The 25,488-nt window shown below is 38.1% G+C and overlaps 1 protein-coding gene across 1 annotated transcript; it reads right to left on the bottom strand.

The window, feature by feature from the left end:
• Positions 1–17: 17 nt before the first annotated feature.
• LOC131325950 (uncharacterized) lies at positions 18–23,738 on the bottom strand. Its single transcript, XM_058358468.1, is given in 14 exon segments — positions 18–5,400; positions 5,595–5,629; positions 10,399–10,480; positions 10,793–10,856; positions 11,692–11,740; positions 14,142–14,203; positions 16,449–16,602; positions 16,987–17,024; positions 17,027–17,065; positions 17,962–18,025; positions 18,130–18,292; positions 21,551–21,603; positions 23,530–23,581; positions 23,583–23,738. Coding segments are annotated over 14 exon segments (1,236 nt in total). The 5' UTR covers positions 23,672–23,738; the 3' UTR covers positions 18–5,108.
• Between the last annotated feature and the right edge of the window lie 1,750 nt (positions 23,739–25,488).

Below are 25,488 nucleotides of genomic sequence, written 5' to 3'. Positions count from 1 at the left end.
ATTGCAGGGAAACCCTCCTAAGTCCTATCGGTTACGACTTACGACTATGGAAACGCTAAAATTAACAATCAAGAGGAGTATAAGAGAGATTTCTGAGCAGTTTCTGTCTCCAGACAAAAAAAAAAAAAACACCATCAAGCTCAAGGAGTCCATGCAGACCTAATGAGCTAGCCAACCTTAGAGCATCTGTCTGTTAGTAATCTGCACCTAATACAGTCATTTCAAAAAAAGTAAACGGAACATCTAAGAATGTTTCATGTCCATATATTGGTGTGTATCCATGTCCTTCTACTTACACAAATATCATAGAATGTAGATTAGTTTTTCCTTTTTCGTTTCACAGAAGTACTGTCCTCACGTCCTAGTCTATGATGAGTTCAATCCACATTAGATCTTCTAATAAAATAAGTACATCTCCAGATAAAGCTCGTAAAGCACTAAATGAGAGACCCATTGTGGTAAAACGTTTCCCTCGGGATTTTCCCTCAACATACAGGTATGTGGATATATATAGGGAGTTTATAAATGCAACCGCAAATTTACTGCATGTAACTTGTTTTTAAGTAAATAATATTCGGACAAAAATGCCCTTACAAAAATGGACAAAAATACCCCTACTTTTATTACATACAACCACAAACATATAACCACATCTAAAACATATATCCCATAACCCACATTTCCCTCCATATTTTCAATTCCATTTTCTTCTTCCAGGTTTCATCTTCCTACTTCTGTTCCAGGTTCACCACCACCATTCCAGGAGCTCCCACCTCCCACCATAAACCCAGTCCACATTTGCCTCCAAACTCTCACCTCACACCTCCTAACTCTCAATGGAAACCTTCATTGTTTCTTCTCCCTCCATTGGTAGAGAAAAAGTCTTTGACCCAACATATGAGAGCAATGTGCATTTTGATTGGGGATTAGAAGGCTGTGCAATGGAAATGGAAGTTGACAAGGAAGATGTAGCCATGGATGTTGTAGTTTTAGAGCCGAAATCACAGCAACAAGTAACTCATCACTCCTCCATTTTTAATCTGGTTTTGTCCCGACATTGTCAGATTCTAAAACTTGAAATTATGCCAAAATTTCAAACTCTAGAGTTTGAAAATTGACGACAATATCATATTTTAAAACTCGAAATTCAGACAAAATTTCAAACTCTAGAGTTTGAAAATTGTAGATAATAATTAGTCCTCCATTTTTAAATGGTTCTGGCCCGACATTGTCAGATTACAAAACTTGAAATTATGCCAACATTTCAAACTCTAGAGTTTGAATATTGTAGACAATAATCACTCCTCCATGTTTAAACCGGTTCTGTCCTGATATTTTCAGATTCTAAAATTTGAAATTATGCTAAATTTGCAAACTCTAGAGTTTGAAACTTATCACTTCTCCATATTGTCTAGAGTTTGCAAACTCTAGAGTTTCGAGAGTTTGAAACCTATACACTATATCATATTCTAAAACGTGAAATTATAATAAAATTTCAAACTCTTGAGTTTGAAATTTACTGACAATATCATATTTTAAAACTTCAAATGCTGCCAAAATTTCAAACTCTAGAGTTCAAATATGACGACGTGAGAGGAAAGGGGGATGGGGAGAGTTAAAAGGGATAACCCAGGGTGATTTTGGAAGTTCTTGATTATTTGTTGGGTTGTATGTAGCAAATTCTTATAAAATTTTGTGGCTTTATTTAGTAAACATTACATGCAGTAAATTCACAGATGCATTTATAAACTCCCTATATATATTGGCGGTGGCTATGGGCTTGTTTGCTCAATCACATAAATAATGTCATTCAATTTGTCTTAGTTTTTGAGGTCAACAAATTTACCTTTGATCACTTTTGGCATGGCCTCTGCCATTATGTATTTTGAATGATTAGCTCAGCAAGTGCATTAAATCCCTTTGTCTATGAAATCAACCATTCATATATATAACCATCAAGCTATTTTGAAGGACCCAACAAAACTGACAAAGAATATGACATTAATATCATCGGACTTTTGTCCCGCTATTCACACTATGTTTTCTGGTATCGGCCCTCATCTTGCATATCCAAGTCGTCCAATAGATATGACTCCTCTCTATTGGCATATACCAACAAAATTGGATATTGATTGTAGGATCAAAAGGAACAAGCCAAATACGGGAATATTTGCTTTTAAAAGTATTTAGGATTTGCAAATAAAAAAGGTTTAATCAAAAAAGTAGGATGGACCAAATAAAATGGGGGAAATTTCTTTAGAAAGATTCAGGAACAACAATCCAAGTTCATAGTTGCAAAACAAGTAGAACAACTACAGATAATGGGTCTAGCGGTTCTTGATGGGTGGTTGTCGGTTATTTTCCTGTTTTGCTAAATAGTCTTCTAAAACAAAAACAATAAGAGTGTTACAAAAATAAATGCTGATTGGATATATTAGGAAAGCAAAATATTGATAAGATGACAGAATTTTTGGCACGGGTTCCACCGTTGAGATTTACCAGTGTTCTCCTAAACTAATTCCCAAACATTGAGGAAATGTCATGGCACTATTTTTTCTTAAAACAGCAAGGTAATCCTAAAGTTAGTGCACGGTCCTCCTTCCAGCACGGTTCGAATACATAATCACATTGTTTTTGGAATTAAAATTTTGATTGGCCAGTCAAGCACAAACTCTTAAGAATGTTTGTGAGCGGGCGGGGAAGGAAGAAGCAATAAATTTCATTCTTGAGTTTTATCAAACAGTTACCAAGCATTGTCCATTAGACCCAAATTTTACACGATATTGATGACATATTAATTAATGCTTGATCCACTAATGAAATCAACTCATTTATCAAAATCTAATAGAAGTTGCAAGATGGGCTCCATACACAAGTCTTACGGACATTTCCTCAAACATGTAAAATGCAAGTACAAATGCGAGGACTTGGAGAACTCTCGTAACCTCAAATTACGATCACCACTATGGATGCCGAGGCTATCCATAAAACGAATGACGTGCTCTTTTGTGTTTCCCTTCCTTCCGTCAAAACGGATGAACTTAGGGACCGTATACCTAGCCTGGTAAGGCATACTCGCAACCACCAAAGGATACAGAGGACTAGCGCCAATGTCTGGAGTGGAAGGGAGGGGGTCTTTTTTGATTGGATGAGTTCTCGAACCAACTCCAAGGTGATAGGGGTCGGGCTCGTCTTATTTTGGAAGGAGGGACGCTTTAGCTAGCCAAACTCCATGGCAGAAGGTGTTTGGTGCTATGTGCCAATAGGAGGAGGAAAGGGGTTTCTCTTTTGCCAAGAGAGGTTGTGCAGCTTGTTTTTCGAGGATTTCAATTTGTGAACAAAGGGATGGGATCCCTCTGCGTCCACCTGAGGTGCCGACGGATCGGAGGCCTTCTTCTGTAGCGTGAGCAAAGTCTCCATTAAGAGAGTTTGCGTTTGTTGCATCGTGGCGAGAGTTTCAGTTGCCGAACGTAGCTGCTCAATGATGGCGGTCTGTGGAATGGGTTGTATCTCCTCTAAGACAGGCCCAGATGAAGCTTTTGTCACTTTTACACCAGTTTGTCCTTGAACTCCTACTTTCTTTGGAGGCATTATAGTGAGCACCACTTTTCCCCAGCAGAGTATAATGGTGGGAAGAGTACTTGAGGTTGCCCTTCAGGTATATGGCGGTCGCTACAACAGTACATAGTGGTGGGAAGAGTACTTGAGGTCGCCCTCCAGGTATTTGGCGGTCTCTACAACAGTGCTCGGGACCACCGAAGGTGGAGGAGAAAGCTTGGGGCGGCCGTTGAGAGAGAGGATGGCAGTGGATAGATTGGTCAACCAAAGAGTTAGGACTCTGTATCTGTAGGTATTGTATGTGCCGTATTGGATGTCATCTATCTCTTGGTGGTGCCTCACAGATGGCAATCCAGAGGGATAGGCTTGCCAGAGGATAGAGAGCTCAGAGGGATGGGTAGGCCATGGAGAGGCAGCTAAGCTGATCATCTACCATCTGTTGGTGTCAGGGGTGGTTGATATAGGCATGGTTGTGGTTATAATGACAATGGTTGTGGTAATGATGATGGTAGTTGAGGCAAACATCGAGGGACGTAGGCGGCGCCCCTCTCTCTCTCTATGGTCGGTCAAGGTGGAACTCGCCTCATAGAGATGAGTCATGACAGTCCCCTCACTCTAGCCTCCAAGCCACATACCTCCGTAGGTCCCGAGCAGGGTACCGCTTACCCCATGCCCTGCTTTCGACCTGGGTATCACAAGGATTCTTTGAGAGTCGCCAGGCTCATGACAGCCTTATTTGTTGTGTGGAGAGCGAACATAGCGGAGCATGTCAATATGCCTCGTAGTGTCGTATTTTGGAGACTCCGCGGAGGAGTTCCCAATATGAAGGTCCATGAAGTCAAGAGTACTTGCATGGTATGAGGAGTCGTGAATCTGGAGGAGCTTGCTTGCCTTACCCGTGGGATATTGGGTCCTCCGGTAAGTGCCACGTGGCAAGCCTCTTTTGGATACCCACACTTGGTTGCATTTCTCAAGAAGTTTCTTTGTCACTACTTTCCGAAAGCAGAATAATGTTTGCTAAGTCTTTTTTTGAACAGCATAATGTTTGCTAAGTCCTAGAGCATGGAAGTATCCCAACCGAAACAAAAAACATTACATACCACCAAAATTGCAGATCCTGTTCTTTTAGTTCTAATTTTTTTTGGCTTCCAAAATGACAACAAAAGGCTACCAAGAATTAAAGAAGAAGAAATAAGGACAAAGATGAAAAGCACAAGCCTCAATGGCAGAGGTAAGGAACTAAACATTAAGAGTACCTACTATGTGTAACAAAAATTAAGACAATTGGGCAAATTAGAACCATCTGAATTAACCATTTTATCTTTCTCTCATAAAATTCAAGAATTAGTCTCATAAATAGGAGGGCCCCATCTCAAGGATAAGTTTAATAAATGTATTGATAAGGTGATCAAGCACGTCCAAATGCAAAACAGTCACAGTATAATCATGCCAAACTGTAGAAGTCTGTATAACTAAGGCTTCTAATTCAGAACCCAGTTCCTCATAACTTGCAAACACAGAGAGGCATATAGAAACAATAGTGATGATGCTCATGCACCAATAGAAATTGATATATATGCATAGAACAAGGCATACCAGTGGCAAACATAGTCCCCGGGTCGTTCCCTTGACCATGAGCGTGACCTCCGGTGGCTCCTTGAATCATAGGTGTGTGACCCATCTCTCCCTCTCTCATGCTCTCTATCATACTGTTGATCACGATCATAATGCCTATCATGATCTCTGCTCCTACGATCGTAATCCCTTCCCCGTTCACGGCTCTCTCTCTGATCACGATCCTTGCTTGCTCCCTTGTGCCGCTCTCGACTTCGCTCTTTTGATCTGTGCTAGGAAAAGATGTGCTCAGACTTGACTCATACAATTTCATAAGTGCAAGCACGCATTAAGACAGTAATAACTACCCCTACCCCCACAATGCCAGTAAAGTGTTTCGGAACCCACTGTATCTAGACATTAAATCCCATAAATCAAAAAAAAAAAATACAAAAAATGAATACGGAAATAAAAAAAATTACCTTCTCTCATCTTCATATGCCTTCTTCTTTTCTCTCTTATCCTGAGAGATTAATTGAATGAGTTGCTATTCAACTTACTTCATTTAGTATGGATTCTAAGCAGCAAAACTAACCTACTTGCCAGCCCCTTTGATTTTTATGTACACAAGCATAAGCAACTTTATTTTCAAGTTTCAACTCCCACTCAAGAACCAGTGAGTCAGTGACAAAAAGATACGTTTGATAAACACATATGTAAATATGGATACATTCTATTCACAAAAGGGCATCTTCTTATGTCAAAAATGCAAACCAAGATCATGATGCCAATAGTGACAGAACTATGTCGGCATGTAAGTGCAGCAATGATTTCCCCGCACCAAAAACCAACGGTGTTCAACTGGGTGATCTGAACACATATATACTTATGTCCAAGTTACACCACCAGGAATCAATCTATTAGCAACTCCAAGGCTACAATATAAACAATCTTTAAATTAGATTGAGCTGAACGGGCATAAGCCTAATGCTACAGTGCACCCCACAGGCAAAATAATTGCAATTCATGCATCACGCAACAGTTCTGAGGCTGGAATATTAATTAGGCAAACTACCAGAACTAGTGTCAATTGATGTCAATTGTGTCATTATGTACCACTTCACTAAGAAAGGAGCATGTGCGATGCATGTGTCTACAATCCCTTACATCCAATGATAGAGATTGGTCCACCGAAAATGGCATGAGATCACGTTCCCCAGAAGGCCAAAATTTTGGGTAAAAAACACTGCTTTGAGCATCAACTCAACACGAAACCCACAATATCATTTAAGCACTGAGATGGACTAAGAATGAAGCAAGCAAACTAACTCCAAGAATAAAGCTATATACCTCATGACGTTGGCTACATACAAGTACTCAATAGCACTTCTTTTACCAAGGAAATCTTATTTCATTAAGAACTTCTAAAGTTGTATGCTTAATCAAGTTCCACGCATGACTCATTCGGGAGTTCTCCAGCTAAAATAAAGTAAAATTTTCAGCAGCCAGATATATTTGTTTCTTATTTTCCCCATTGAAAATAACATGGCACTACCAGCATAAGTCAGCAAGCAATATTATCAGATTTGAGTGTTTTCCTGAATTGTGAAGAAGTATCAAATTAAAATTAAAAGAATATCAACACCATTTTTCATTGAAAATCTCACAAGACTTCCTGAATAAGGGTGTAAATAAGCCAAGTCAACACGATTATTTTGTTGTTCAAACTTGCTCACAGAAAATAGGGTGCTACCCGAGCTCTGTCGCATGCTTCCAAAGTAAGTACATAGTTCAAGTGAACCACAATCACCTTTTGCAACCGAAAGGACAAGCAACCTTCTTGTAATGAAAGACTAGAGAGGCTTGGATTGTAAAAATAGAAACCAAGGTCACAACATATTGGAGCTTCCGGAGATCAAGAGTAGCTGCTGGCCTGGCCTTGTTGATGGAAGGTAATATTTCGAACATACATTTAAAACTGTAACACCCCAAAAACCACAATGGTTGTTGCAAGGGAATAGCTTTCCGGTTGTCTCCTAGTCTGTGTAATAGCCCCCGGGGCACCACGACCATGACACAACGGAATGAAGTGATTCACGCCACCAACAACAGACAAATATTAAGATGTCACTCCCCACTTCCTGAAATATTTACATAATTTTACATCTCCAATAAATCTGTTACGTTAGGCAACACCGAAATAGGAGAAACACAATTGTTTCAGTCTCAAAACACTCGCACAGTAGCTAACCCCCCCCCCCCCCCCCCCCCCCACCCCCACTGTGAGTGTTCTCTTCCTTATAAAGGAAACATTAACTCAGCAAACTAGATTTATTTTACCATGACACATGTCCATACTCTCATTGTTTATCAGCTCACTTGCTCCCCACGTGCAACCCCATGCACACACTACTCTTCCTTGGGATCCACGTGCATACACAACACAGCATAAAAACGCCACCTATGGCTTCCATGCAAAAATTAATACTTTTCTAAAATACAAGAATTACAATATCCCCTCCTTTGGAAATTTCGTCCCTCTAATTGCATCTTCCAACTTTAGAGATAAGTAATTAAATTCCTCGCTTCCGCTGCGCCACTCTGATTGCATCTTCCAACTTCATTGAACATCCATCCTCCCACTTCTAGGCCATATATGAATGTCACAAGTGTCAACAAACATAAATAACTCGGCCAACTTTGGCAATAATGTTTTTTTCTTCTTTTTTTTTTCTTCTCACGTGCTCACTGCAGGCCACCTCCATAATTTTTATCCCACAAGCAACTTCATACACACAAAATTCTCACCACAAAAGTTATACTCGCGTTAATCCACGTTATAAAAGCAATGTTACTAATACACAAAATTCTCCACTACAAAGGTTACGCCTTTAAGGCATATAAAAATAGTATCACACCAGCCATGCCACTAAGGCATAAGAATATCACCATTAAAGCATAAATATATTGCCACATAGGCAACGCTACTAAGGCATAAATATATCGCCACACAGGCAACACCACTAAGGCATAAATATTATTGCCACACAGGCATAAATATATCGCCACTAAGGCATAAATATATTGCCACACAAGCAACACCACTAAGGCTATACTATTATTTCCCACGCCACTGAGGCCATGACATTCATCACGCCAATAAGGCCAACCTCACATCGTCACTAAGATTTTATAGACAATCGATTCCAAGACAAGCTCGAATATTTCAGCTAGCCACAACCTGCACACAATATCATAATCCTCCGCAATTAAAGACAACCCTCCTTAATCACCTACACGACTAAATGCCATGTGCCACGTGCTTAGCTATGATTATACACATGCTTACAAAATGACGAAATCCCAAATTCACCCACGTTACTCAGAAACACCGCACGAAGATCAACCCATTTTCTTCCATCTTTATCCCTTCAGTAAAAATAAAAGTCGAAGTAATATGGACCGCCAAATCCACAGTTACGGACAGACACATAACTAAGCTAGTCCTAGCTAAATACAGGGCATCACAAACACATACCTTCTAATCCAAAATTTATTATGATACACCACATTGAATCCTCAACCTCACAGAATTTACTCAAACTGCATCAAGATTAAGAACAAATTAAACTAGTTAAGCCCATTGTAATAACAGTTCCATAAGTAATACACGATCAAAATTTAGGGAACACACCCATATCCAAGGACCAATTTCCCATACCCATCCACGTAGACTAGTTTCAAAGGCACTCCAGTATCCATCCAAGAAATGGTTCTTCCGATACACATACTAAAATTAAATTAAATACTACTCCCACAGCCACGAGTTGTTTTTGATTTTCCAATAAGGAAAGCCAGTAGCAAATTAACTTAATTACCAAGAACTCATACTAGTTACTTGGCATCACTTACCCATAGGTCGTCGTCCTAAAATCAAATTTTTGGACAATCATCATGAAACCTATGCTCTAATACCAACTGTAACACCCAAAACCAGAAACACCACAACCACGACACAACGGAATGAAGTCACGCCACCAACAACAGACAAATATTAAGATGTCACTCCCCACTTCCTCAAATATTTACATAATTTTACTATCTCCAATAAATCTGTTACCTTAGGCAACGCCGAGATCGGAGAAACACAATTGTTTCAGTCTCAAAACACTCGCACGGTAGCTAACCCCCCACTGTGAGTGTTCTATACCTTATAAAAGAAACATTGACTCAGCAAACTAGATTTATTTTACCATGACACATGTCCCTACTCTCATTGTTTATCAGCTCACTTGCTCCCCACGTGCAACCCCATGCACACACTACTCTTCCTTGAGATCCACGTGCACACACAACACATCACAAAAACGCCACCTATGGCTTCCATGCAAAAATTAATACTTTTCTAAAATACGGGTATTATATATTAAACATTTGATCAACTCATTTTCTTGTGGATTAAATAAAAGCAGTTGAATGACAGCAAGTCGTAAGCTAATAAGCCTAATAATTAAAGCTATGTTTGCGCAAGAGAGGCTGAGACCACAAAGTTGAGCAGCAGATGGCTCAAGCTCCATAGCTTCCCTCCCAAGCTACAACCAATAAAAGAACCAAGCCAGAACAAGTCCGAGCTATTCCACAGGTAAACAAGTTCACTTCAAAAGGCAAGTGGCCAAACTTTGTATACACTTGAATTAAACACTAGCCAGAAACAGATTTTTTCAATTCCAGATAGCTCCAGTATGAGTTACAGGTTCTGTCATATTACAAGTTCTTTTGAAAGCTTTCATTATTGTTTAGGCAGTTGAAAGTCAACTAACAGACAAATACATGACTCAAGCTTTCTCTTTTAAGGTGAAGCCCAATTATGATCCATAAAATGGTAAGTAAATATGAAAACCTTCCTTTCCCAAGTTAAGAAAAACTCACAGATGCAGATTAACTGAGAATCTCAACAGAAGAAAGTGAAACATTTATACCAGCACCTGAATCAAGACATCCAGAGTACCAACTTAAGTATTTAGGCATACACAACAGGTAAAACAAACTTGACCCTTCCCCCAAGATACACTTTCAAAATCTACTTTTGACAACCCATTGTGCAAGAAACGTGACATATGTTAAGGATAAATCGCAAAAGCCCAGCAAGATGCCAAACAAAAAGCAAAAACTGTAAAAGCTTTAAAACCCTTGTTTCTCATTCAAGCTTGAAAGCCCTTTTCTAATAAATGGAAAGACAATAACACAAGAACTCGACTCAATACATGGGAAAAAGAATCATCTTACCAGGAGCTCAGCTAACTTCTCATGTATTTGCATATAGCCCAAGTGGAGTTTTCCACCAAAATGATCTGCTAAATGACGGTCACTGAACCACGTAAAACATTATAATACCATTAAACGTATTCAGATCCTTGGAAGGATAAAGAAAATGATACAGTTGCCCCACAAGTTTCTATATAATAATAGCATGATCTAGAAGCATAAAACAGGAAACAACGCACATTCTTTAGCAGCAAAAGTTTATCCTCCAAAAACTGGGCCCAAAAGCCTCCTGATGAAAGGTATAATCGCCAGGTCAAGAAAGCTGAAGTACTTAAAACCCCAGAACTACTTCATTTCTTCTTTAAAGAGACATTAAGCATATTCGCAATTCTGCTGAACAAGATACAGAATTTACCTATCATAAACACTAAAAAATGCTCCACAAATGCGCAGCTTCTGATCAGTCTATAGAACATCAGAATTTCAAAATAAGAACTATTGTTGATTGATTTGATTCATTCCAAACACTTTGATTCCTCGAGCTCAAACAAGTTTTGTTTAATCTAGTTAAAAAAAAGGGGAAACTTCCAGGTCTTCAGCCAGATGTTTTTACACTTTTAAAACACATTGTTCAAAACAATGCCATGAACAGTTCATTGTAGGTTGTCTTATCTATTTTCCCCCTCTTGTAATATTTTATTACAGAAATCCTATTGGTACCGACAGGTACCATAGGGAAAATGTACCGACGGCCACCGGACGGCCGATCCGAGCCGTCCAAAAATTTTAAAAAATAAAACCGAGTGGGTCTATGCGAGAATCAATGGCATCCGAGGTGTGTAGGGTACTTGATCCGAGCACCCCTTTTTCGTGTATATTTGTATATACTTGTATATACATGAAAAATGGGTGCTCGGATCAAGTACCCTACACACCTTGGATGCCATTGATTCTCGCATAGACCCACTCGGTTTTATTTTTTAAAATTTTTGGACGGCTCGGATCGGCCGTCCGGTGGCCGGAGACGGCCGTCCGGTGGCCGTCGGTACATTTTCTCTCCCCCATGGTCGGTACATATAGCACAACTCATTTTATTATTAATGAAATATAACCTTCTTTGCTGTTAAAAACAAGAAAAAAAAACAGTTCACTTAAAATGTTTTTTGCAAACAGCTAAATAATTGACGATCCGAAATGTGATAATGGGTTAAAACTGAAACAAAGATTAATATGGAAACTAAACATAAGAACATAGGTTAATGTCCTCCATAAATGGCAAAAAGGGAAAATAAGAACACAAGGAAAAGGACTCAGCAGCAGTATACTTAGAGGAATCAGTAACAGGTTCTGTTCTGGGAGCCAGCTGGATATTACAAATATGTTAGCAACACCTCAACGATAATGAATTTAGCTTTCTAATAGGTAGTATAGAATAACCCGGTTGAAGCGTAATGATCATATGGTAATAAAAATATAATATAAAAAATTGTCCAGGAAATCACACCAAGGAACAAAGTATCTCGATGCTGCCAATACATTTATATTGGAAAAAAAAAAATTCCAGAAACAAATGTGGTTGTTATTGATAAATACTGACAATATTGAACCAAAGTAGATACGCGTTCATATCAACTAAAGTAAAAGCAGACTACATATATTTCTTATAAGCACATGTAGGACTAAAACGGCATGTAGCAGAGATTTTTAAAGAGATCTACAGAGAAATAAACTGATCACACCAATATGCTATAAGGATCAAATAAAAATACCCAAATCAAATAGATGACGTGCCTGGGCACTTCAAATGTCCAATATCATTAATTTTGGCCACAGAACAAAAAGGTAGGATTAGAAAATGCCAAAAGGTTTGTAACACTCCACTTCTCTACATTCAAGATTCTTAAAATCTCAACTTGCAAAAGTTAATGCTTCTCTAGAGTACTGCATGGCACAACCTGAATGGCCACCAAACCTAGCCATATATGCTTATCATACGGTAGCTCCGTAGCTGTATTTCTCAAAACTATACAATTCGGAAACCATACAACTCATTATACGAATCCATGATTCATGACCCCATTTGGTTCTCTTTGTTTCACATGATTTTAGCTTTCGTTTGAATCAGCTTTTTATGAGGCTTATGGAATTCTTACCACGTATCATTCTTTGCCTTTAGAAAAAAACAAAAAAAATGAAGAATAACAAAAATACAAAAAAAGTCCTGCCAAAAGAAACTTCAAATACGCTCATAAAAACTAGTGTCGGATCCAAAGCAAAGAAAAATAACCTAAAAAGGCAGTAAAAAGCCACTTCCAATCCAGGTCTAAAGCGTCCAACCTTGTAATTTGTACAGAAAAAGCACTGAAAGTTCCAAGAATCTGTCAATAGCTGGCACAACTTATCCAAGAATGTGCTCTCAAACTATACCAACGTGTTTCTCTCCCACTCCAGATGTTCCACATAAGACATGATGGAATCAGAAGTAACATATTGTTACTTCCTCACTTTGACTGCCCACTATAAAGAAGATCTTCTGCATCAAAAGGAAAACACCAACTCCACCCCATCTGAAGATAAAATGGAATTTAAGGCTCTCCTACCACTTAACAGTGAATAAAGAAGTTCACCACCTTTTATCCTTTTGTGATTCAAAGGGAATAGAAATAACCAAGGACAATTAGCCCGACACGTTTTGTCATTTCTAAGGACTCGCCATCTTGTTCGCATATACTGAAATCATTTTTCTTTCCATAAAGGCATTTTGAGTCTCCAAGCCAATCCCACCGACGTATTCTTCAATTTTCCTTCCCACCTTGGACAAAAAGACTATAAGAGTGTCAAATATTCGCTGTACTATCACCCCACCCTACCCCAAAACCCAGTGCACACCAATCACTTCTTGACCCAGTCAGAAAAAAAGAAGAAGCCAAAGTTAATGCATCAGGACCTAGGGTCTTTGTCCCAATGGAGAGCTATTATGGGTCTTATGATAGCAAGCACCTTCTCTTTAGTAATCCTTTTGCCTCCACAGTGATGGTGGCAAAGTCCATCCAGTCTAACCTCGAGTCCCTCTCCCCAGAGTAGAGTATAACCCTTTGTCGCAATCTCATCTCCCCTACCAGCACTGGAAACCCAATCCAAATTCTTGTTATAATAGTTATTAAGACACCAGGAATTAGTCGTGTAACTGAAGAACAAGTGCTCTAATTGACTGTTCAATTTCTTCACAAGAATACTCTGTCCACTCTGAAAAGCATTCCTCCTTATTCTCACAAGAGAATGATCCATGCAAAATATGGATTGTGATTGTGCATCCAGATGAAATTATACAAAAGTTCACCCTAATAAGGGTAAATCCACATAAATCTTCAGGTAGAAATAAAACCACATAAATCTCACCCTAATGCACCATGAAACATCCATCTAAATTCAATGGCTAAAATTTCCTTCCTCAAGCCGTTATTCAGCTAGATAACCACACAAGACAAGACACAAAATAAAATCCAACTATATTCTCCTACCTCTCCACCAGAACCACCACCCTTTCATCCCTCATCACAAGCACCCCTACCACTAAACCACCAGCTTCAGTTGAACCAGTGAATAATTTGTTCTACATTCTTGTATCTGGTTCTTTGGTATACAGTACATAAATACACATACTGCAGCAGATTGTAATTCTAATCATCGCAAAGCAATATTAGAAAACCTCGATTCCAAAATGTTCTTTGCTAAGATAAATTCTTCAAGTTAAAAAGGAAAACCTTCCTACGTGCTTCAACCTCTTCTAATGCTGTTTGTGCTTCATCGACCATTCCTTGCTCGCCTGAAAATGTAAGAAACATTGAGAAACAATCAATTAGTCCCTCACAAGACATCATGGCAAGAGAAACATAGTATAACAACGAAACTATAAACACTTTACAAACAAGAGCATAGAAATAAATTAAGACATTAACACAGGGAGGCCTTTAATTCACATAAACCCTTAATTCAATCTCAACTGATGACTAAGTATAACCTATTTTTGGGTCTTCTGATAAAGAAAGAACCTTGAAGCATGAACATAAAAATGTCATTTTGAAAAAAAAATTCACCAACTGATAACCAAAACATGTCCCAGATTTCCAAAGATCAAATAAGAATAGGCCACGACATACCTGAAGTTAAGATGTGTTGGACCCTCGTGCATTCCTAGATGGACTAAATCCACCATCTCCTTAGAGCAACGGCACCAGGAGTTGAAATGGCAGAATTCCACGCCAATGCCATAAATGGAACAAAATTTGGCAAAATGGGTGCCACACCATAAACCCATTTTCCTCCCAAATTTCGCAATATAGAAATAAATTAAGACATTAACACAGGGAGGCCTTTAATTCACATAAACCCTTAATTCAATCTCAACTGATGACTAAGTATAACCTATTTTTGGGTCTTCTGATAAAGAAAGAACCTTGAAGCATGAACATAAAAATGTCATTTTGAAAAAAAAATTCACCAACTGATAACCAAAACATGTCCCAGATTTCCAAAGATCAAATAAGAATAGGCCACGACATACCTGAAGTTAAGATGTGTTGGACCCTCGTGCATTCCTAGATGGACTAAATCCACCATCTCCTTAGAGCAACGGCACCGGGAGTTGAAATGGCAGAATTCCACGCCAATGCCATAAATGGAACAAAATTTGGCAAAATGGGTGCCACACCATAAACCCATTTTCCTCCCAAATTTCGCAATTGCCAAATCACATGCCACATATGGCAGAATAAATGCCAAAAATGCCATTTGAGAGAGAGAGAGATGTTGAACACCCATTTTGTTCGAAGTATTTTTCTCTTTTGTATAGGTAAGAAAGTTTGTCGAAAATAGTGGAAAAATGAATTTTGCCAAAAAAAAAAAAGAAGGCAAAACATGGGTGCAGCACCATGCCATTTTTTTTTTTTGGGGGCAAAATAGCACTATTCGTTGCCAAAAATGGCACTCATGGGTGTGTATACTCTTACACGAAGAAAACACAAAAATTTAAAACCAAGTGAAGTAACACCGTTGAATTAATGCTCACAAGTCACAATACAGGCTACATATAAAACCCACACGTCAGGTCTTACCATAACACTCAAAACAAGTTTTTCTCAACAACGAAGGATACAAGACTAGAAGCAACATACTGGTGGACCAAGAATAAAGAAGGCTCTTGTTTTATTTTTTATTTGATAAGCCACAGAGAAGGCTCTTGATCAGTACATGAAAAGCCAGCTAGCTACTAGAGCTAGAGTTGGAACTTGGAAATCCTAAAAACGGATGAAGCATAAACTTAGTCCGGGTCAACTTGTGGAAATTCATAGCACAGGAACAGTTGGTTCGCGTCCCTATTAAACTGACGCATTGCATAGAAAAATCATCAAGTGACCAATCACTTTGTCAAATCTCTTCCCTTGCTTCAGAGGTTATAAAGAAGACGGAAATTTCCCTGTGGCTAACTTACCGCACCATTGTTTAGTTGAGGTCTGGCAATTATTCCAGCTCTCTATTCACATGGCAGTATTTAGCACCCAACAGGAGACCAAGATAGGCCCTGCCGACTGGCTGTCATGTCAATTCTGCCTATCCCAAAAACTGTGAGTAGTCTCAGTTGCGTCTGTCAAAGCTACTAAAGACCGGGCGAGGAATAGCTACGAAGGCATCAAGAGAGTGAAGAAATTCTACCCTTCCATTCAATATTGACGAGGAGGGAGAAGTGCCAATAGTTAGGTCGGGATATGCCAAGAGGCCGACAATAGCTGTTCACCTAACCACTATTTCACACTTGTCACCAGGCCAAGCCTCTCAGACTCTGAGACGTAAATAATAAGAAGGCTGAGCATATTCCCTCATGGGGGTCCAGGGGAGTTGCTTTGCAGCTTACTTTTGAGCATGAGTGTATCCCTTTATAACTGTTAATACAACAATCACCATCAAATATATATTATTGAAGCAAAGTGCAAACAACATGCAAAGATATTCTATCAAATTTATGAATCCAACAAGAACATGCCAAACTTTGATAACATCACTGAAACACATACCAAGATCTTCTGCTTTCTTCAGCTTCTCATTTATCATTTCTTGTGTACGAGCATCAGGAGCTATGACAGGCAAGGGTGCCAATGGTAGAAGATTCGTTAGTGGCTAAGGCAAGGAAGCTCAATCTTTGTTAAAGGCATCCAGAAGAAGCATTGACTGCCATAGGAAACATACATACCCATTTTACGTAATTCCAAAAAATGCCAATATCTAACCAACCTACCCAATTCAAAGTTACTAGACAAAAGAAACCTACATGATCTGAGGAGTGACTGGATAATCTATCACGACATGGGCAAAAAATGGAGTATCCGTTTTCAAGAGTACAAAGAAAGAAGAAAAAAGAGAACCTCTATGGAAAATCACGTAAACATGGGGAATAGAATATGAATGCTATAATAGTTCTGCTTATCTGACTAAATCAAGTATTAATAATTGCACTAAATTAAAATTCAGTGCAATGAAAAATAATACATGTCTTGGTAGCATTTCCTCAAAATCCAAGAGTGACGAGTTATAAATGTTGAGAAGCTCTACTACCTGTTTGTCAGCTCTTTCTGTTCTAAGCTCTTCCACTATTCCAAAGCTCGAATTTTCATATCTGTCTTTCCTTCAAGATCTGAAAAATTCAATTTGTTTACAAAGCTCTAGAAGTCTGCCTCAACATTAAAAACATTCGTGTCATCTTTTGACCATAATCAGACTACTTATTTTGATAGGTTTGAGAGTGATCAGATTATATGGGCTTCTTTCTACAACTTTGTTTACTCATATCTCCTTGATGACCTCACTTGCCCTTGGGGAAGGGCAGTGCAACTGAATAGCGTTTTGGCCACCCATACCAAAACCCCCCCCCCAAACAAAATCATATAGCTGGATCTTAACTACCAAATAAATAACAAGCTCACATATTACAAATTCCACGCAAGATTTATAGAAACCTCTGGACCCTACATTACTCGTAGAGCAATCTTATTGAGAAAACAACTACGGATTCGGCATCAAAAGAACTACAGGGATACCATAATTTTCTTTCAAAGGACCAAATAGGCAAAGAAACTAACCAAATAATAAAAGAAATTCAAAGAGAACATATCAGCAAAAGGGAAGTCATTTTGTAATGCCAACCAGACCCTGCCCCATCAAAACAATTATCCTGTACCCCCATTTCAATACAATTGTATCTACCCATCAAAAATAAAACTACCATCAGTTTTTTTTTTTTGATCTACATGGATATAAAAAACTTCAATTGTTCCACCAGTAAAAGTAGCTTTCCCCACCATATAAAATATGCAATAAGGTAGACCAGTCACCAGACATCATGACATTCGAGGGATACCTCATACTTTGAATACAATTTATGTGGCAGACACAAGCACAAAATTTGAAACAAGATGCAGCAAACAACACAAACATAGAGTGTTAAAATTACTACAAATGCCCTCTCCGGGCAGCAAAAGCCCTTGAAAAGGCAGGGCAGCAGGAGGGGTCCAGAGATCCCAAGGAACTTACCATATTGGTCAACTTCTTTCAACTTCTCCTTAATCTGTTTGGATAATTCAAGAACCTCAGGTGTCTGCAACTCAAAAGCATCAATCAATCATCACAACAGGGGAGAGAGAGAGAGAGAGAGGCAATAAATATCAACTAAAAGAGTGTATACTTTGCACTTGGCCATACCTGCGTAACCTCAGAAACAGAAATCGCAATAGCAGCTTTAGTATCCTCAAGACGTTTAAGAGCTCTTGTGATTTTCCTATCACATTCAACAATAAGTCTATCTATAACATCCTCCTGGTCCCTATCATAGTTATCGAGACCTTTTGCTTTGGCTTCTTCATATCTAGAAAGAGTTAAAGTATCATGTTCCAACCTTCTAAACTTTGTACATACCAATGTATGACGTCAGATATCCTTATAGTTATCAAGAAAGAAAGACAAGATTCGAAAATAGAATCTCTCAGAATCATTGTGTTGCCATCAACTCTACAAAAATAAAGAATACATTGATGAATTACAATATGAACATATAGTGCTATAATCTATTACTCTATACCAACAGCATACAAGTGCATGAACCACGTTGGTTTCAACGACAAGAATTTGTCAAACTTCATAAAAAAGAAATGATTACCACGTAAAACGACATATGTGAACCGTGAAACGGGTATTTTGACAAAATAAGACTCCGTTAGCTAAGGAAGAGTAATAATTTAGTGAATCTGTGAAAATAGTGGTACATGAATCACGCATGACCTTTCTTTAATCCAATAAACAATATGGTCATTGGCTTTTGTAATACGTAGCTCTGATTAGTTCTCAACCACTTTAAAATCTATGTTTGATGACCAATGTCCTCAACCGCAGGCTAATCACCCCAACAGATACACAACACTTGATTGCAACAAGCCCTTTTCTTTAACAAGTGGCCATTGGGAACATAAAGATGACTTGTGACATTAAAAGTCAAACAACTATCTGTTATCACTAACAATTACTTCTTGCTAACTACAAATTGAGGTGAATATATTCGCCCCATGAAAGATAAGTGACTCAAAATGAGAATACCATCAAACAAATAGGGTCATATACACATAATTGCACCTTGAAGATCCTCGTCATGTATAGCTTTTCCAAAGGAAATCCAAATAGTGCAGGACGCGAGCAACACGGTTATAAATATGCTCACATTGCGCACAGTTCAAGAAACATTACGGAAAGGGCAAAAGGCAAACCCAGTGCATGAGTCTCCCGCCATTGAGGGGTCTGGGGAAAGGTTGATATACGCAGCCTTAACCCTGCAAGCAGAGAAGCTATTTCCGCGACTCGAACCGTGACCTCCAAGTCAAAATGAAGAAACATTATGAAAACAACCAACGGGGCGGTTCCGGGGACACCTAAAAAATGACTGGAAAGAGCTTGATCCGAACAGTTTCAAACAGTTTTTTATTAAACAGTTCAAATAAAAACTGCTCAAATCAAGCCTTTCCCGGTCATTTTTTTTGCTAATTTATCGCGGGCACCCTTAAAATCACATTTTGCACACATTGAACGGTTCAGATCATAAAAATTTGATTGGAAACTATGAGATTGAGATTTGTGGTATTTTTTTGGGTGTCCCTGAACGTCCCGAACAACTAAATATATAAATGGAAGACACGTTGGTAATTGCACTTATGTCAAGTGAGAGACCTACAAACAAGAATTTAGTTGGCCATACGTACAATCTATTGTGATATGATTCCAAGATTGTAATGGACACCAAATTGATAGCTTCGTATATCATCGTAAGTTCGTACAAGGAATTACTTCAATAACTTTCTATAGTTGGGGTTCAAGGAGCCTATAATAAAATTCAGTTAGGTCACTTAACAGGAAGACAAGATATGGGAAACCCTTGGGATTGTATATGGGTCCCTGGGATAATAGATGAGTTTGTATGTAGTATAGGAGACAATGATTGATTTGGGTGGAATAAAGATGAGATAAGGAGTAGAGAATCCTTTTTAACCATTCAATGAAGAAAGAAATAATCCCAGCTTAGCCAACCCCCCATTTAGTCCAATCTTCTCTTTAGTCCCACTAGACAAACGTGGGACTAGCTAATCTCAAGACAAACGTGGGACTAGCTAATCCCAAGGAACATGGTGACCCACTTGCTCCCTTGTCCAGTTGTCCCATGGATGTAGGATTAGAATCCCGGCATCAAATGTGCCCTGAGTTTGTTTTTCTCCTTGTGGATTCCATGCCCCCTAGTAGTTTTAGGATTTTCTCTACCTACTTGCTCATTCTATTGTACTTGTGGATTTTGAGGCACCTGGTGAACTCTTTGGCTTTCTCCCCTAGTAGTTCTTGTATATCTCCACCTCAGTCTTCTATTTGAAATCAGTCTTCTATTTGAAATATTCTAAAATATGTGTTTCAGTGAAATATGTGGACTGCACTTTGTGACATACACAGTAGTTCTTCTGGTAACATCACTATCCATCTCAACAAGTTGTAAAATCACTCAGATTGAGCCTCAATTGCATGACCGTCTAGAAATTTCAAACCAAATCAAGCAACTTCTAATCCAATGCAGACTTGATCGCCAATTTAGATCTATTGCAAACTACTTCAACCTCCAATCAAGAAGATTCAAACCAAACTAAAGACAAAACCTAGTTACTTGGTAAGATGGAAGTCAATCAAGCAAGTATTTGTCTCACATAAATACACATTTCAAGACTTTGAACATTAATCAGTTTTGGAATGCAAAAAATAAGGTTTTCGGAATCGAGTTAGGCTTTGAAGTGGTGAAACTTAAACTAGTTAAGGCTCAATCCCATCGATTTACAGTTTGCGGTTATGAAACACACAAATATGATCTCAAATTGACAGAGTCTTAGCAATTTTACAGTGTTCTAAAACTTGGTATTCCCTGCCAAGTACTCGCTCCAAGGTGCCTGACCGAGGAGACTAATCTCCTACTCGGTAGGCATTACTCGCTGAGTACTCGCCAACTAACGCCGAGTACTCTTTACTGCCACAGTTGAGGCCACGGGGCAGTCTGGGCGCCCAAAATTTCCAAAGGCTACTCCGATGGCAGGCGATATGGGCACGGGGCAACGGTGGCTGGAATGTTGCTAGGGTTCTGGGTTTTAAGGTCTTTTAGGGTTGGGCTTGACCCAATAGGTGTGTGGGCTTGGCCAATTGGTGCTACCTTGGTTGGCAGCTTGCCAATCTCGGGTTTTCTCTCTTTTTAGTCTTGGATTGGCACATGATTGTTCTTAGGCTTTGTTTAGGGATGTGATGTCATTAATCCTTATTCCTTTTAGTCTTTGTAATGCTTATTTAAAGATTAATAAAAAAAATTTAGCCTTTCCAAAAAAAAAAAAAGGATTTTACTGGTTGTCATTCAGACTAATTTTTAACATCCAAGTACCTTTTGGAAATATTTAACGAAAAACGCTACAATAACTGTGAATGAATATATCAATTGAACCTTGCTAGCATGCTCTCAATTTTTCCTTGTACATTCACTTTAGGATATCAAACATTTAAAATGAAAACCAAACAAAGAACTAAACTGCGTTCGCCATTCACCATAAAAAAAGGATACTCTCTCTTCAGTTGCAATGAGTGCAGTTTCGGACATGGTCCCATATCCATTTTCTGAAGAAAACAAGTTTAAAAAGAAAGTAAGATAGGGAAATAGGGAAAACGTAATGGAGACCATGAGTATCAATCAGACGTAGATGTAAAAATCAATGAGCTTGTTGACAAGTCTGAGAATTCAAGTTCTTTAACCTCACGAAGTAGGGCTAAAGTTCCAGTAAAACAATGCATTTTCTTACTTCCCAAATGCCTTGCGAAGAAGTCTTAGAAACCAGTAACACCAATACGAAACCCGTTTACATTTCATTCGTGGTTTCCAACCTAAGTCAGTAAACAGCTTAATAATTTGAGAATCCATTTCCCTTTTTCCACTAACTAAGATTATCAATATTGCTCTGTTTGGGACCTACGGAAAATGGAGGAAAGGAAAGGAAAATAAAAAAATTTCCTCCATAATTGTTTGATTCCTAGTTTGAGGAAAGGGAAAATAAAGTAGAAAGGAAATTACTAAGGAAAGGTCTAGAAGTGGGAAACAACCGAAGAAAATTGGAGAGAAAGAGTTAGAAGAAGAAGGCAGTTAACAAATTTTCCTTTCTTTCTATTTTCCTCTTGAAACCAAATAAGAGAAATTCATTTTCCTCGTAGTTTCCTTTGATTTTCTTTCAATAACCAAAGAAGAGAAAAGAATTTACTTTCTTCACATTTCCCCTCTCTTTTCTTTTCTTTTCCTTTCCTTTCCTTTCCTTTCCACAAGTTCCAAACAGACCCGAAATGAGGGAAATTCAAGGGACCAGAATTGAGTTAAACTATGTCTTGGAGGCTTGTAGCTGAGAAAATGTGAAAGCACAGCTGTGCACATTAATTCCAGTTGGCATCATATTCAATTGAATCATTACACTGTCTTCATTTTTTGCCCCTCATTGGTTGACAGCATATATTGTTTCAAACACACTACACAAGCAAAAAATATCACAAAATTGTATTCAAAAGATGCAACTTTTGGGAGAATATTTGCTCATGGAAGTTCAAAACATGTTCTTCTAGTGCATAAAACAATTCTAAAAAGGCGTGGGATGTATTCATTCTTGCCTTCCCTTTTCCCCCATGTTCAAGTAGTCACCTGGTTTCCTTCCTCATTTGAGTCATGTCCCTTTGCCAATCAATTGACCTTTACACTTCAACCCATCATTTAGCCTGTGCTAAAATCTCAGCAAATAAAATATCTACAACACTAAGGCAGTGTATGGTTTACTGCAGCTTAGGCAGAATATAATCTTCATTCTTTTGGAATAATAGCTCTAACATTATGGTTCACCAAAACTGACAGAATGTATGTCACAAAATGGAATTTGGACTAACCATTGCAAAGATTGATTCAAACCAAAGGTTCTGACTTCTGAGTACCATACCGGCTACGGTACTGGTTTTTTTTACTAGTATGGTACGTATCGGTAACAATGAGATACTGGGTACTACTGTTTTGGATTTATAGCAGCGACAATCATTTTTTCCGCAATAACAAGTATAGCTTAAAACACACATTTATTGTAAATAAAATAGAATTTCAAATAGCCTCGTGCCACCCGGTACCGACCGGTATTGGCCAGTTTGGGCCGGTAGTACCGACTGGTACTTGAGCTGGAACAGATGTATAGCTAGGGTACCGAATTTGATAAAAACAGTATATAAGGGCCGGTTGTGTATGGGATTCAAAACCCTGGTTCAAACTGACAGAACGTAGTTACGAATGGCATGACCGATTGAGGTAAATTGCCATTCCATCGCGAGGCCCAGGAATGATCATTCAATCCGGGAATGGAACTAAACCACGAGAGAAGGACGAATGGCTGGTGAATATAATCATGTGCGTACGATAGAATTGTGTCTGTGTGTGTGTGTGTATATATATATATATATATACACAGAGAGAGAGAGAGAGAGAGAGAGAGAGAGAGAGAGAGAGATGATGGTATTGCTACGCACAGTTAATTGGAAGAGTTCATGAGGGCAGAGGCCGACCAAGAAGAGACGGCAGACGATCGTAGTACTTGCGATTGACCTCCGTTACGTCTCCGTTCCTGTTCGCTCCCATCAGCACGTCCGGTTGCTTCCTTATCGCATCCATCTCTCTCTCTCTCTGGTTTTTTCCGGGACAGTGAAGTCTAGGGTTTGCCGTGAGCGGACAGTTGGGGAAAAATAACTTTAGAAGTGGAGTAATTTTTTTGAATTTTCCCTCTTCTGTTATAACGGTCGATGACCTATAGATGACATCACCCATGTGATGACAAATGCAAAACTTAACTAGGAAGAAAGTTACGGGCGGTGGAGGAGTTTTTGGCCGAAATGGCCATAATCTGTAATCAAATTAGAAGAATATCCACATTTCTAAATGTTTTGTAAAAATAGGTCATCGCTCCTTTTCAAAAGGCGCTATGGTGGTTAGGTGTCATGTGGCCGCTACATAGGTAGCGCCTTTTTAAGAGGAGCAATAATTTTAACCGTAATAGCTCCTTTTGGAAATGAGCTATATTTCTAACCCTAAGAGCATTCACAATGGAATAACCAAAAGTCAATAATTAAAAGTTGTCACATCATCTTTTGGTTATGCATTTAAGGGGTTGTTAAAGTTAGCAATGTAGAGATCCACAATGGTACAATCAAATTTGAATAACTAAAACTTGCCACATCACATTTTCAATTTATAAAAATTTAAAAATTGTGAATAGAGAAAATAATTTTTTAAAAATAGGTTTCAAACTAATAAAAATAGATTATTAGAAAAAGAGAATATTTTTTTGAAAACTTTGATTTAAAAAAAACAGTTTTGGGGAAAAAGTTAAAAAAAAAGTTCTTGAATAAAAAAAAAGTTTTTGAAAAAAAGTTTTTTATTTATTAAAAAAGAACAGTTTTTGGGAAAAAAAAAACTATTTTTGCAAAAAAAAAAAAGTTTTGAAAAAAAAAAGTAAAAACTTTTTTTAAAAGTATTTTTCTTAGAAATATATTGAAAATGAAAGAGAGAGAATGTTTTTGTGTAATGATGGTATACTTGATTGAGGACATATAGAGACAACTAAATTTGATTATTGGCAGAAAGTTGCTAGTTTTAATTATCCAATAGCTAAAATTTGATGAGTTGCTAAGAGGTTGATAAATCTGATTATTTCACTGTGAGCTCTTTTTTGAGCAAACGTTGCTAATTTTAGCAATATTTTAGTTTTGATTATACCACTGTGGTTGCTCTAATAGCTCCTTCTGAAAAAGAGCTATATTTCTAATCCTAAAAAATCCTAATAGCTCCTTTTGAAAAGGAGCTATATTTCTAATCCTAATAGCTTCTTCTGAAAAGGAGCTATATTTATAACCGTAAAAAACCCTATATATTTCTAACCCTAATAGCTCCTTCTGAAAAGGAGCTATATTTCTAACCCTAAAACACCCTAATAGCTCCTTTTCAAAAGGAGTTATATTTCTAACCCTAAAAACACATTCTTGAAATACGTTATGTTATCTCAATTTTTTTAACACAGTGTAATATTCCAAAAGTTATTAAATAGATTGGCCATAAAGATATTAAAAAAATTAACGATTGTGTGAAAAATAATTAGAATTACTATTAATTTGGAAAAGATTGGATATAAAAGAGTTGAGTGATATGATATAGAAATTTCCAAATTAACTTATATGCAAAGAAAAAGTACGATCATTGGAGGGAAAACGTAGTGGGACACGATGTCATTGTGTTCAACCAGGCCGCGAGCTTGTTCGAGATACATACACCAATCAATCGAACAAGCCTATACAAAGGAAATAACAAACACACAGTTGACTTGACTAACAAGACGTGCACTTGCAATAAGATTTAGTTGTGGAAAATACCCTGTTCGCACGTTATTGCGGTTTGCAACAAAATGCATATTGACCCTCTTGATTACTTTGGCAAAT

This window comes from Rhododendron vialii, chromosome 5a (genome assembly GCF_030253575.1).
Source record: "Rhododendron vialii isolate Sample 1 chromosome 5a, ASM3025357v1".
Lineage (NCBI taxonomy): Eukaryota > Viridiplantae > Streptophyta > Magnoliopsida > Ericales > Ericaceae > Rhododendron > Rhododendron vialii.
The sequence above is the reverse complement of the archived record's forward strand: the minus strand, read 5'-3'. Positions and strand labels throughout refer to the sequence as shown.